Here is a 13,700-nt window from a genome sequence, read left to right as displayed (position 1 = left end):
GACAGATTCGAAATTCAAATGTAATATTTTTTTATAATTAAGTGTAACAGTATTTATGGCCAGACTAAGTATATGCGCATACATGACGTGTTTCCAACACTCCTTATAATTATTTACTTATTTTTAAATATACTGGAATTTCATTATTATTTTGTTGTTGTATTCATTATTGTCGGTGTATTTTTTAATGTGTGTGTTTGTTTAAGATGGAATAAAAGATTTTGCTCTTTCTTTCTAATCTTATAAGTGCGAATGTAACTCCATGTATATCAATCTTCTCATTTCTACTGCAAACCGATTTTAACGAAATTTGGTACCAAGATAACTTGAGACCTGAGAAAGGACATAATATAGGTTTTAGCTCGGAAATCTCGGGGAAAGTCAATAATGCAAGTATGTTAACGACGCGGGCGAAGCCACGAGCGGAAATCTAGCTTAGAAAACTTCTTCTTTTAAGAAAAACGCCACATAGACTAAGCGATATTCAACTTTTAAGAGTATAATAAAAGTATTCATGGAGTCGCCATGATGTGATACATTGCAGTTGTAAAGTCCTTTAGCTAGCACTAAAGTTCTAAGTTAACAGTAAATCAATGAGCAGTGGACGTTTTCTTATGAAGTTTTATTATTCTGCTTATGATAAATTGAAAGGGATCATTTGAAGTGTTAGAATTTAGGCCTGAAAGTGGTTGAAATATACGATAAATTTAAAGGAATAAACTCAATACGATTATTACGTAGAAGTAGGTTATAAACAGAAATTCCGTCGAATACTTCATGTAGTACGTGACTTCAATAATATATCTGAAAGGCTATGTGGTATGTGTGACGTCATCACATCAGTTGTCGATTTAATTTTCAATATTATTGCTTTGTGAAAATTGGATTTCTAGTCTCCGGTACAATACTGATTGCATACTTGTGAGTTTTTACTTAGTATTATAAACCTTATTGGCATGTGTATATATAACATATTATTTGCGTTTATAAAATTTCGTAGATTTGTAAATTGAATGATGTTTTATTGAGGTAATGTCACAAGTAATGATTAGTAGGAAAAATGTATTAAAGGTATCGGTAATGGCAGTAGACCCCGTCTTTTTAGACAACCCTGTACTTAAATAATGTGTAGTTTGTTTGTGTGTATTTTACACATAGTTGTTGAAAAGGTCACATGATTAGAAATATAAAATTGACTGATTTTAAATCAACGATACTATCTTAATTACCAAAAATGTATTCTTACTCAAAGCTGATATAATTTTGAAAAGCACACACAAATTAGCAAGCTATGAGAAGCAATTCTTTACGCTTTCTTTGAGCTCGAAATACACTTATATACAGGGTGTTCTTTCATAAAACACGACAACCAATATACAGTATGTTCCTTTCAAGTTACGACATACAAATATGAAAACATCCTTGAAATGTGGAATCCTTTAAAATGCGAGCACATTTAAAAACACGAGTAATGAATGAATGTCATTATAAAAACGAAACTCTGTGTCCATTATACGTATGAAAACCGTATTTTCAGAGGAACTTTTGTACTCGATTTTATGCGAAATATGAGGGTATTTTTCATTAGTAAGATAAGTGTGGTCTTTAGATTTATTTTGTGGTAATTGAAATTAGATATGAATATGATAAAGGATTTGTTAAGGGCATCAATAGCAGCTTTTAGCTTTAAGAATATAAACTGTTTAATGTGTTCCTTTTGACTTATTTGTAATGAAATTACGTTATTTCGAATTATCTTATTTATATAAATTTAAATTTATGAGGATTCTGAATAACTGAATACTGAAATATAATTGTCAACGGTTGTAAATATAATTAAACATGGAATATAAAACAGAATGCTCAGAGAATTAACGTCGATTAATATATACATTTTGATTTAAACAGTTTGGGATATTGCATAAGAATTAGACAAAAAATGGAATTGTTTAGATTATTTCTTAAATATTTCATGCCTCTTCTGAAACTAGGATAAAATTATAAGAAAAATCTTATGATATTCTTCAATCGACATAGACATCAAAGGGCTTCGCAGACATTATTTTAAAGTAATTACTTTTATAAAACACTGAACTGCCTTAAAATTTTCGGAACTAGACCAAATTTAAATGAAATTAGACGGGAGCTTTCAAATAAAAAATCATCAATATCGATTCATCCAGTCGAAAGTTCTATATATATATATATATATATATATATATATATATATATATATATATATATATATATATATATATATATATATATATATATATATATATATATATATATATATATATATATAACAAACCCAAAAAGACTAGTCCTTTATTTGAAATCGGTTGAATATATTTACTATGTATTTATATCGCATTTTATGTTACGAAAAGCGCTTTAATATAAAGATGGATCCATACTTTCTCACTAGCATAAAATTGAATATCTGATCATGTTAAAATATAACCTAAAAATTTCCTACTACCAACAGGCTTATTTATATACAACGAGCAACTGTAGTACGAAATAATTCCGCGAGTTATAAAATATTTTAGCACACCTACATAATGCATACGCACGTTGGTGAAAGCTTTCTAAAAAATTTCACGCACGCGAACGAGGAGGGTCTCGGTAAACCACGGGAGCACTCAGCTTTATTGCAAAGGGAACATTAACCTAACCTCTGAGACTCGTAGTTTTTGTATGGCTTTTGTCTAGATACATTCGAAGTTCTAAGAGCTCGGCCAGTTCGGGTGACATTTTTGGATGGAGGGCAAACTAGCAGGCGCGTCGTGGGGTCATAAGTATAGACGCTTAGAATCTAGAGAATTGTGGGTGGATTAAAGGATTTAATATTATTTACGTATATTCTATACAGCATGTGAAATAATAACAATAAAATTCTTTATTGTACACTAAGAAATTATCAAAAAAATACAGCACAAGAAGTTGAGATACAGAAGGCGGTCTTATCGCTATTGAGCGATTTCTACCAGACAACCAGAAAGAAAACGAAAAGCTGCGAAGTAAGAGAGTAGGCGTCGTACAAAACGGAAATTTCATAACAGATACATGCGTGATAAATATAAAGAGAGCTAAATACATATTAAAAAATATATATATTATATATTTTTATTTATATGATAATAAAGATGATTCAAAAAATCCAAGTGTTTTCTAGTTCTTAAAAACCACGTTTATTATTCATTTATATGGGTTAAATAACGTATATTGAATTGAATTGAATTGAGTCAGAAAAATAATGTAAGACGGAAAGTCTATCCAAGATGGAGTTTTGGTGCTTTTAAAATCCGACCATAACTTATAGGAATAGGGTTGAATGTCTTTTGTGTATATTGACCAGTAAGAATGTAATTATGGCACCCGTATTTATATCAATGTACCTAGCATAGCAAAATAACAACAGTAGTACAATTTATTACTTCTTGCCCCTACTGTAAAATCATCTACGTTATTGAGTGGCTTGCACTTAGCCTGTGACACGATATCTAGATGCATTTGCCTCGTTTAATTCAATTTATAGTCTGTGGTACTTGTCATAGGTTATTGGAGAAATATTACTAGATAGAGGCAAGTTTTGGTTTTCAATACAGTACTAAAATAGACTCACCTGTAAGTACTATGCTGTTTTAATGTTGGTAACACGTGCTGCACGATACCTGTAAAGAAATTTTTAAAAGTTATTATCTAAATTCAAGCGTAGATACTTTTAACAAGGCAGAATCATGAAAATCCGTTTAGCTGTTCTTGACATATGAACTGAGTTTTATAAAATTGAGATTATTATTTCTGACTTGTCATTATGACAGATAAAAAAGACATTGAATCAGACAACACTCAATAAGCACTAACTTATGTAAAATACATGTTGACGCGAAAGAAGGACAAACAAACACTTTTTTGCATTTATTATTAGAAAGGCTAAAGCTCATGTGTTTGTTTTGATTCGCTAATCGCAGGAACTGTTAAACAACATTATACATGTGTTCGTGATCCCCGAGTGCTGCAAACTTCACAGTAATATTATAAATATGAAAGTTTGTTTGTTTGGATGATTGTCCGTCAATCACGTTGAAACAACTGAACGGATTTTGATGAAATTTGGTATATAGCTATAGGTACTACAGCTATACTGGTGATACTTTTTATCCCGATTAAATGCTCCCTCGGGATAAAACGGGAATCTTGATATCCGGGCGGAGCCGGGACGAGCGTCTACTGTAATATGCGAAAAAAAAAACAATGAAAACCTCTGCAACAATTTTCATCTAAGTAATCATAAATTCAATACTGACTTTCAAAATGACTGAGACTCGGTTACTCTTTGATATGCTAATGCGGAGATAAAATGAAAAGATTGCCTTTATGCCTGTGACGTATTCAAATTTTTACTCATATACATCTGTAGATTGGAATAATTACATTTTATGAATGAATCTTTTTAATCGACTTTTCTTTTTCTTTTGACTTTTTCACCTAAAACGCCTTTTGAATGTCAATAGTAGATCGAATTGCAATTGGACTATATGGGAGACACCAGCTTTAAATAAAAAAGTTAAAATATATTAGGTAACACATACAAAAAATATAGAATCAAATTGATATCCTCCTCATTTTTAAGTTGGTTAACACCTGCAAACCCCCAAGTAGCCAGCGTGGATCATGGACTCAGCCCTTATAGGAGGCCTTTATCCCATGGGAATATGTATGGACTGATGATGAATATAGATCATATTACTAACAGATTTATTTAAATAGAAATATATATCCATATGAACTAAGCCTATACAAACTTCTCTCTTATTCCGTTAGGAAGAAAACTAGCTGTCACGTTTGGAACAGGTTTCATACATCTCCCGTTCACGCAACCCTGACAAAAAGTTGTATTAACATGCGAAATGTTTTTGGGATAGTTGCGTAGATACCATTATTATTTATTTTGACATGCATTTGGCTTTAGGGCTGATTGAAATGGGTTTTATTGAAGGAGAAATAAGAAAATTTTGTGATATATTTTTATGTTTTGTTGTGTTTTGTTTTCAATGTTTATAACGAAACCAGAGGGTTTTTTGTATAGGTAATATTAGGTTTTTAATTGTTAGTAAGCATCTTACTTAAATTCACGTTAAATTTTTCTTCACTACATAGTATAAAACATAATTTTCTCTGTCCGTCCAAATCTATGTAAGCTTAAATAAAAAGACAACGGATTTTGATGAGTTTTTATAGATGGAGTGATTCAAGAGGAAGGTTTCAAGTATAACAATATCTATTAAATTTAACGCGTGCGAAACCGCGAGCAAAAACTAGTAAATTATAAATAGGGATATTAATATAGGGAAAATATTAATTCTGACGTCGAAGACTTTACAGAGAGCGTGGTGAATGGGAAAATATAGTATGACTTTGACCACGTCTCTTATTATGATTTTTTTTCTTTAAAATGCCGTTAATTACTATATAATGTAGAATTTTACAAAATAATTGATAATTCGTTTATTTTTTTCCGTAGTAGTGACTTAAAAACTGTCCGACGGTTATAGAAAAATGCTCTTACCACTGAAGTTGCAAAGGATTACCACGGAAGCTGTGAAGGTTTTACGCAATTAATTATTATTGCTATACCTACAAAACTTTAATAAGCTCGAGAAGAGCGTAAACTCACTTTTCTAAACTATTTTAAAAACAACAATGCTTCGATATAATCTCGATTCAATATAAAATCTAATATGTATTTATATTTTCGAATCAAATATATGTATTTCATTGTATCCCACTAATATTATAAATGTGCAAGTTTGTTTGTTTGGATGTTTGCCTATCAATAACGCTGATACTACTTAACGGATTTTGATGAAATTTGGTGTACAGATAGGGTATGAGCTACTTTGGGTGATAGGATACTTTTATCCCGATTAAATGCTCCCTTGGAATAAAAAAAGAATATACTGTCACTAAATCTTTTTTCTAATTCAATGTCGGCAAAGCCGCGAGCAGAAGCTAGTATATTATAATGTAATATTCACTACTTGTGTCACTGACTTTCGCACACATACTTTATGAAGCTAATTTACAAAGAAGCGATAAATAAAACAAACAGCAAACGCTAATTACGCCACAGGCATTACGTATGTTTCGCCCCAATTACTCAGAAACGAAATCATTAGTAGATTGTGAGTGTATCATAAATATTTAGCGAGTCTAATACATTAGATCGTAGAACATGAATTATGTATACTGTATGGTGCAATGCACAAGTAACAAGCTTTATTGCTTGAGCTTGAGAACCTCCATCTTTGTTGGCAGTCGGTTCAAAATAAAAGTCCTATTTCCTTCCCCTAGCCCTTCCCAGTCCATTCCTTCTTTCCAGTCATCAATCCTTTCCTGATCCCTTATCCCTTAAAAGCGGGCAGCGCATTCTCAGAGGTCTGAGCCTCTGCGAATGTTCATGGGCGGTGGTGATCGTTTACCATCAAGGGAACCACCAGCTCAGTTGCCCACATAAAAAAGTAATTATTCTTACTATTTATTGTGACAATAGAGGAGATTTTTTCCGTACTTTCGATCAATGGAACCGGTATCGATGCTTCTTTATTAGAGGATTCCTTTGATTCTGACTTCTTTGTTATTTAGAGGATCGTAGAGCAGATCGTAGAGCACGTCTACGTCGTAGCTATTGGCGTAGCAACTCTACGTTCTTAGTGCTACCAAGATTAGCAACGTCGATGAAATTAGCATTGTCTTTATATTTTAGTATATGCCTTCTTATTCTGCATCCTCATAAACGCATACGCATGTACTATTCGTAAGTAAGTAGTTTACAAGATAATTGAAGTATACTCAATCATGTAATGAATGGAACTACCTAGATTATTAGGTATTTACATCTTAAAAAAAATTAATAGATTATGTGTTATTAACTATGTAATTAAAATAAATATTGTTCATTTGCTCTTTGTTAACGCAAAATCCAGTCACTATTATTTTCAAGTTACCAGTATATTACATATTTGTAATTATCATTTAGATGAGTTAAGCTTTGAGTTAAAACATTGAGGGTTATGAGTTTTGAGTTTTGCGCCTTGAATTCGTACATCAGTCTAACGATATCGTGTATTCATACACACGTACTAAATTAAATATCAATATAATGCAAATATAATCGCAACAGCTTATAACTTATACTACACTCTTTATATCCTATCCACTTTGTGTTTGAATTGACTTCACATGCCATGTATTACATTCATGAAGATTCAGCTATATGTATTGAATGCTATGGCGCTGTGAAATCATAGTTTCATTTCGATTTATTGCCAGTATGTGCTGAAAGGCCGAAACTATGCTGTTCAACCGACTTCAAAAAAGGAGGACGTTCTCAAATGGAATGTTTCTCTTTTACATAATATGAGAACTTTCGACTGGGTGAACCAATTTTAATGATTCTCGAAAAAAGCAATTTTTTCAAATTGCTTGCATTTAGAAATAACTTTAGACTGGGTGAAATGCTTTTGATGATTCCTTTTTTATTTCAATGCTTATTCGGTTGGAAGGCGGTTAGTATTTAAGTGTAAATATTAAAAATAAATGAAATAAAAATTAAATATTTTACAGCAAATATCACAAATAAGGAAAAATCTATTAAACATAATGTGTTGCTTTCTTTGACTGCGCCGGCAATGCCGTGGGCGGAGAGCAATTATCATAAAACATAAAGCACACCTCTATGAAATTATAAAACCACTATCACTTAAAATAATTAAATTCCTCGACATTAGATAGGGATTACAAGCTGCCACAGCAGACACTCTGAGCCCGAAATTTATCGTTTAAGTCCGTATCTGCTCCCTGAATACCCGTTTCTATTATTGACCTCAAACCTAAATATGTTTAGTTTTGAAACTGTGCAGGATTATTTTGGCTGATGTTTGATTGGTTGTTTAAAATGAAATATGGCGGAGTATTAGTGGGATAATATATCTTAAGACAAATTAATTAGGGCCTTTATATAAATAGTAATTGCTCACCTCAACTTCGCCCGGCTTTTTTATGGTTTTTTTACATTGCTTCCAAATTAAAACACATTTAATTGTATTTAGCGATTCTTGTGTTATATGGAGTACAACTTACACGATTTTATTTTGTCCATTATATAAATGATATACTAGCAAATACGCTACTTCGATATATTTTTTTATTATTTATTTATATATATTTATTGCCATTTTTAATGATAAAAAACAGCCTTGATATATTATATAACACAAAAACAATTTCTTAATTCGAACGAATAGTTACTGAGATTAGCGCATAACCCAACAATATATGATTGCCTCCAGTACGGGTTGCCTTCTTGGGCCCCGTATCCTTTTCCTCACCCTTGCAATTACCTTAGTACCATCATCGATCTTTTACTTATGCTCCCTTACGCTTAAAGTGGTTAAAGTTAAAGGGCCTGGCGAGATTAATAATGTCCTTAATGGGCTAAAATGAACTCATAAAATTCTTGTATTGTCACCAATCTTTGATAAGTGTACAAAGTATCAATTTAATAATGCGTTTAAAGTGAAAAATAATCGCTAACATACAAACATACAGGTGAAGCTAATAAGTGCGTTAAAAACAACCCTCCAGCTGCGTATTAGTATACAATTATTGCTGGGAATGTAAAATAAACTACTTTATATAAGCTGAAATTAATGTTATGCAAATCATAATAACCGGAACATTGTTATCGCTGCTATGCTGGCTATACGCCGACATTTGCCACAGCTACGGATATATTCGCTGAATGCATTAGAACAATAAGATTGAAATTCAATTGATAATATTATTATTGGTTCTATGAGAGGTTCAGGGCTGTGGCGTGCGTGGCTGTTGTCGCATTATATGCTTTATATCATTTTGGTATTGTTTGATTGTGTGAAATGTCGCTTCTCGGTGGCAATTAGCGTATTTCGTTTTATATCACATTCTATAATTACTTATGCTCTTAGAATACAGCAATAATTAATAATTGTTATATTATAATACGTAATTAGTTTGTCGAAATCACTCGTTACTGAAAAAATCGCACATTCTATGATATTCTTTGTGTTGTGTGTTTGTGCTGTTGTATTATCTGTTTATCGTATTTATTTGACGATAAATAGCTTGTTTATAGTAATAAAAAGTGCATTTAAAAGGGCTAAGGGCTTTAAAACGTTTATTTACCTGTATATTTCTTGTATTTAAGCGACCCCTTTCTTTTCTTTTGACTTCATTTAGACCCACCGAATAAATGATTACATTTGTTTAAACAAACTTTGTACACTTATCTAATTATTCTAATTAGCGCAAGTATTAAATAATTTCCATGTGTTTACTCTATATAAGTACAGATGAGACAATTTATTTCTTATCTATTCTATCATTACCTATACGTTTTTTATAAAGATGATAAAAAAATGTTTAACTTGTTTCAAATTCAAAAATCCCTTTTATCCCAAGAAGCAAAAAGGCGTTTGCAAACAAGCCCTCAAATACTGTTAAAAACGCGCAATTTTCAAGTTTGAGAACCGTCAGAACGTTCTGGAATTTAATAAAAATTCGTTAAATATAAGACGAGGGAGAAAGGTTCAATTTACGCAATCAAAGTTATCAAAGATTTGCCTTTCAATTTTATTATTCACGGAGTCTAGCGGAAATTCTTTTTCGTTTTTTCATTAAAATCATATCGTGTTTATATTTTAATAATCACATTGCGAAAAATAATGTTTGTTCATCTCTGAATTTAGTACTGTTTTATAATTTATTTTTGATTCGTTAATTTCTTGCCTATATAGTATAAAGAAAAGTCACTTCCCGCGTCCTTCCCGCTTTAAAATTACACAACGGATTGTGATGTGTTTTTTCAATAGATAGAGTGATTTAATTAGAAGAATTATATGTATTATAACATCCAATAAACTACTTCGAATTTAACGCGTACGAAGCCGCGAGCAAAAGCTAGTTTTTATTAAAATCTTATCTTACCTTCCTTACAGCAACTTCTGTACCTGTAATAAGAGAGGAAAGAATTAATGAATGCAACATTTTTATATATTACTTTAGTAGTAATAAATTTTATAGTAACCAGGAGATGCTTAAAAACACTCCCTCCCCTCTCGAATCGTTTCTATCTTTTTATTTCTTTACTTTCATACACCTCCTCTCCCCCCCCCCCCTCCTCCCCTAAACAAAAATCTGCCTACGCCCGTTGATATAATCCTTTTTTTAGAGATACATGGTTAATGTGTTTTTATTATTCTTAGTGTTTTTATCTATAAATTATTAGACTTCTTTTTATATTTACATGTATAGAATTAAATCGCCGGATGGGATTCGAACCCCGGTCATCTGTTTTACCGTATTTACCGATTTTTACAAATATTAACAAGTTGAATTAAAGCTTAAATAATAATCTAACTTAAATACCTTGAACTGAGCCGAAACATTACCGTACCAACAAATTTAAACATAAAAAACAGCTGTTTAAAATCTCAATTAATTAATACTAAAATAATGATATAACAATAACAATGCGTGATATAGGCCTATTCTCTCTATTTTAATTATAAAATCCATCATAATAATGAACACCAGTTCACATGGCCTCCACTGTTCCTCATTATACATCAGAAATAGTGCAAACGAGAATTACCCTTACAGGTATGGATATAGAGCTTATAGTCATGCTGTATGTTTTAGAGGCGTCATATAATTGATTGTAGGATGTTTGTTAACGAGTGTACCATGCGTCAGTAATATTTTTCATAATATACAAGATCTTTTGCATTGTTTTTTGAAATGATTATTGATGGTGTGAAATTTAACATGTCTCATAAATTTCCTTTAGGAAAAGATAGAAAGTCTTGGGAATCTTCCTTAATTGTATCTGTTCCCGTTTGATTCCCGGGATAGAATTACTACTACTACTTATACTGATTTTATCCAAATCGGTTCAACGGTTTAGGTTATGAAGAATGTAATGAATAATTCTTAAATATGGCAATAATAAGAAAGATATTGACATAGATTTCTTCCATTTTATTTAATTTTTGAACACTGAAATCGTGCTATTTTATTATTAACTAGCTTTTCGCCCGCGGCTTCGCCCGCGTAGAATTCGCTTATATCGCGCGACACGGTAAGGAGTATTTTCTTCGCATCAAAAAGTGTGGTTTGTTCTTTCCCACGTTCATCTCCATCTTTATACCAAGTTTCATCAAAATCGGTTTGACAATAACGAACTTTCATACAAACTTTCATCCCCTCTTTCAACCCTTTCTACCCTTTTTTCGCGATAAAAAGTATCCTATGTTCTTTCCCAAGTTCATTTCTATCTTCATATCAAATTTTGTAAAAATCGGTTCAGTGGTTTAGGCGTGAAAGCGTAACAGACAGACAGACAGACAGAGTTACTTTCGCATTTATAATATTAGTAGGGATTACAATTGTGTTGAAATTTTTATTGATTATAATCATAATAAAGTAAAAACGTAGCTTATCTCATCATTTAAATTACGCCTTTAATATAAATCTTTATTCCTATATTTTAAATCCTTTTATAAAACCAAACTAGGTGAAACATACGACTGAAATCCCAAACTGAACCTTATGCTAATAGAAATATAGGTTGTATTTCAACTTACGTTTTAGGCGCATTGTCATGCATTTCAATTCCTGCCGAATTCGCTAGAGCATCTGAAAATAAATATGGAATTTTAGTATTCGAAATATGAAGAATACAGTTTATCTGCACTAATATTATAAAGAGGAAACTTTTATATTTTGTATGTTTGTTACGTTTTCACGCAAAAACCACTGTACCGATTTCATAAATTCTTTCACCATTAGAAAGCTGCAACTTCACTGAGTGACATAGGCTATATATGTTCCACAAGCGAAGCTGGGGTGAAAAGCTAGCTTATTATATAAGACTAGCCGCTTGCCCGAGCATCAACCGACAAATGCAGTCGATCGGATCTATACCTGATAGTTTTACTCATAGATTAATTATTATAATAGCTCAAAAAAATAAAAAGAACATGTAATTTTCTTTCGCATTGACTATCCTTATATTTAACTCGTATTTAGAAATTAAATGTTTTTTTTTTAAGTTGCAGGCGCGATTTATTATTACTGCACCGTAATAAGGCTGCCCATTGTGCTATATTATTATTTTAACATATTGTTTTTTATGCATTGTCTTATCAAGTACATTAAAGCGTAAAACAAACAAATGAAATACAAACATTTTCTAAGCCACCGTTCGCGTATGACGAACCTCAATGTTGGTTTGTTTCAAAAAACCCTCGATTGCATAATACTATTCGTGAAAAAATAGCTCGGATACAGATGCGGGCTGTTACTAGATGCACTAATTAAAATGCATGAGTTGGACAGACGAAAATGCCGTCCATATTTTTGTCTCTCATACCTACCTGAATCTGACATTCCGAGATGGAATATTCTGGAAATATTCGGTGTATTTGCGTTTGGTAAACGTTTTCGAATGGAAGATCATTATGATAAACAGTCGTCTTTTAATTATCTCAATTTAAAGAGTCATTCTTTTAGTTTTTTTAATTTGAGTCATTCTCTTGAAGAGAAACTGTTAATGAGTGGAGTTTAACATTTATGTTTAGACGTGGAAGCTTACATGTTCTCCGTGGTTCTCAAAACTTTGTTCACACTATTTCCGCCGCTGCCTGCACCTAGGCTTCTTAGTAGATTCACTTTTCGTAGTAAAATAAGCAATGGAGGATACACTATTGGTAACAATAGAGGTTACAATATTGTCTGGATTCTGTCAGGTTCCTTGTCTACAGTTGCCATATAAAACATTGTGATAATATAATCGGATAATTTTCGAACTGTTTTAGTTATTTCTGATAAGAAATGGCAGATATGAAAATTACTTTCCATGGCCCGCCGTGGAATCCCTTCTACACTGCTTTCCATCAGATGGGAATATGTTAAAACGTCTGTCTATTTAATATAAAAACAAACACCTTATTCTTTTATTTAGAGCGGGCAAACGCCAGTAGATCGTCTAGTAACAAACATTGCCAATTGTAAATTAATAATTTCCCATATTACGTATCAATTATGAAAAAGAACATACAATCAAATATAGAAAATTCACTATAACAAAAACTTAGTAAATCACAAAGATTAGATAATTGTTTCATAGAAAGGTCACCATCATCCCTGGTAGTACCAAATCCTAACATAGAACACAATTTCCTTTCAAACAGAAACAGAAGTACACCAATCGGTTGAAAACCCACGGAGTTAGATTAACAACAGCAAAGAAAACAAAAGAGTCGAATTCAGTCATCCCTTGCTTTTTGGAAATATCGATTAAACGATGTACTTATATGATTCTTATTTCAACTTTTTTTTTATGTCACAGCCGGCAATGGAGCTGGTGGGACGCCTGATGGTAAGCGCTACCACCGCCCATGAACATTTATAGAGGCGTAAAGTCGATTACAGACATTACGCCTCTACAAATGGATCGCCGACTTTAAATTGGGAAGGGATTAAGAAAGGATTGGCGAGAGGAATAGAGGAAAGGGCTGGGAAAGGGAAGGAAAAGGATATGGGCCTCCGGCTCCCCCACTCACCGAACGAAACACAGCAGAATGCTATTTCAC

At 32.1% G+C, this 13,700-nt stretch overlaps 1 protein-coding gene across 1 annotated transcript in view; it reads right to left on the bottom strand.

Moving 5' to 3' along the window:
• LOC119836811 (Down syndrome cell adhesion molecule-like protein Dscam2) overlaps positions 1-13,700 on the bottom strand; it is a 67,089-nt gene that overhangs the window by 37,765 nt on the left and 15,624 nt on the right. The window contains exons 3-5 of the mRNA XM_038362283.1: positions 11,691-11,742; positions 10,033-10,055; positions 3,629-3,677 (exon numbers count right to left, since the gene is read on the bottom strand). Coding sequence (XP_038218211.1) covers positions 3,629-3,677; positions 10,033-10,055; positions 11,691-11,742 — 124 coding nt within the window. The remainder of the gene's footprint in view (positions 1-3,628; positions 3,678-10,032; positions 10,056-11,690; positions 11,743-13,700) is intronic.

The sequence above is a fragment of the Zerene cesonia genome, chromosome 25 (genome assembly GCF_012273895.1).
Source record: "Zerene cesonia ecotype Mississippi chromosome 25, Zerene_cesonia_1.1, whole genome shotgun sequence".
Taxonomy (NCBI): domain Eukaryota; kingdom Metazoa; phylum Arthropoda; class Insecta; order Lepidoptera; family Pieridae; genus Zerene; species Zerene cesonia.
Note: the sequence above shows the minus strand (reverse complement) of the source record. Positions and strands in the feature narration are given on the sequence as shown.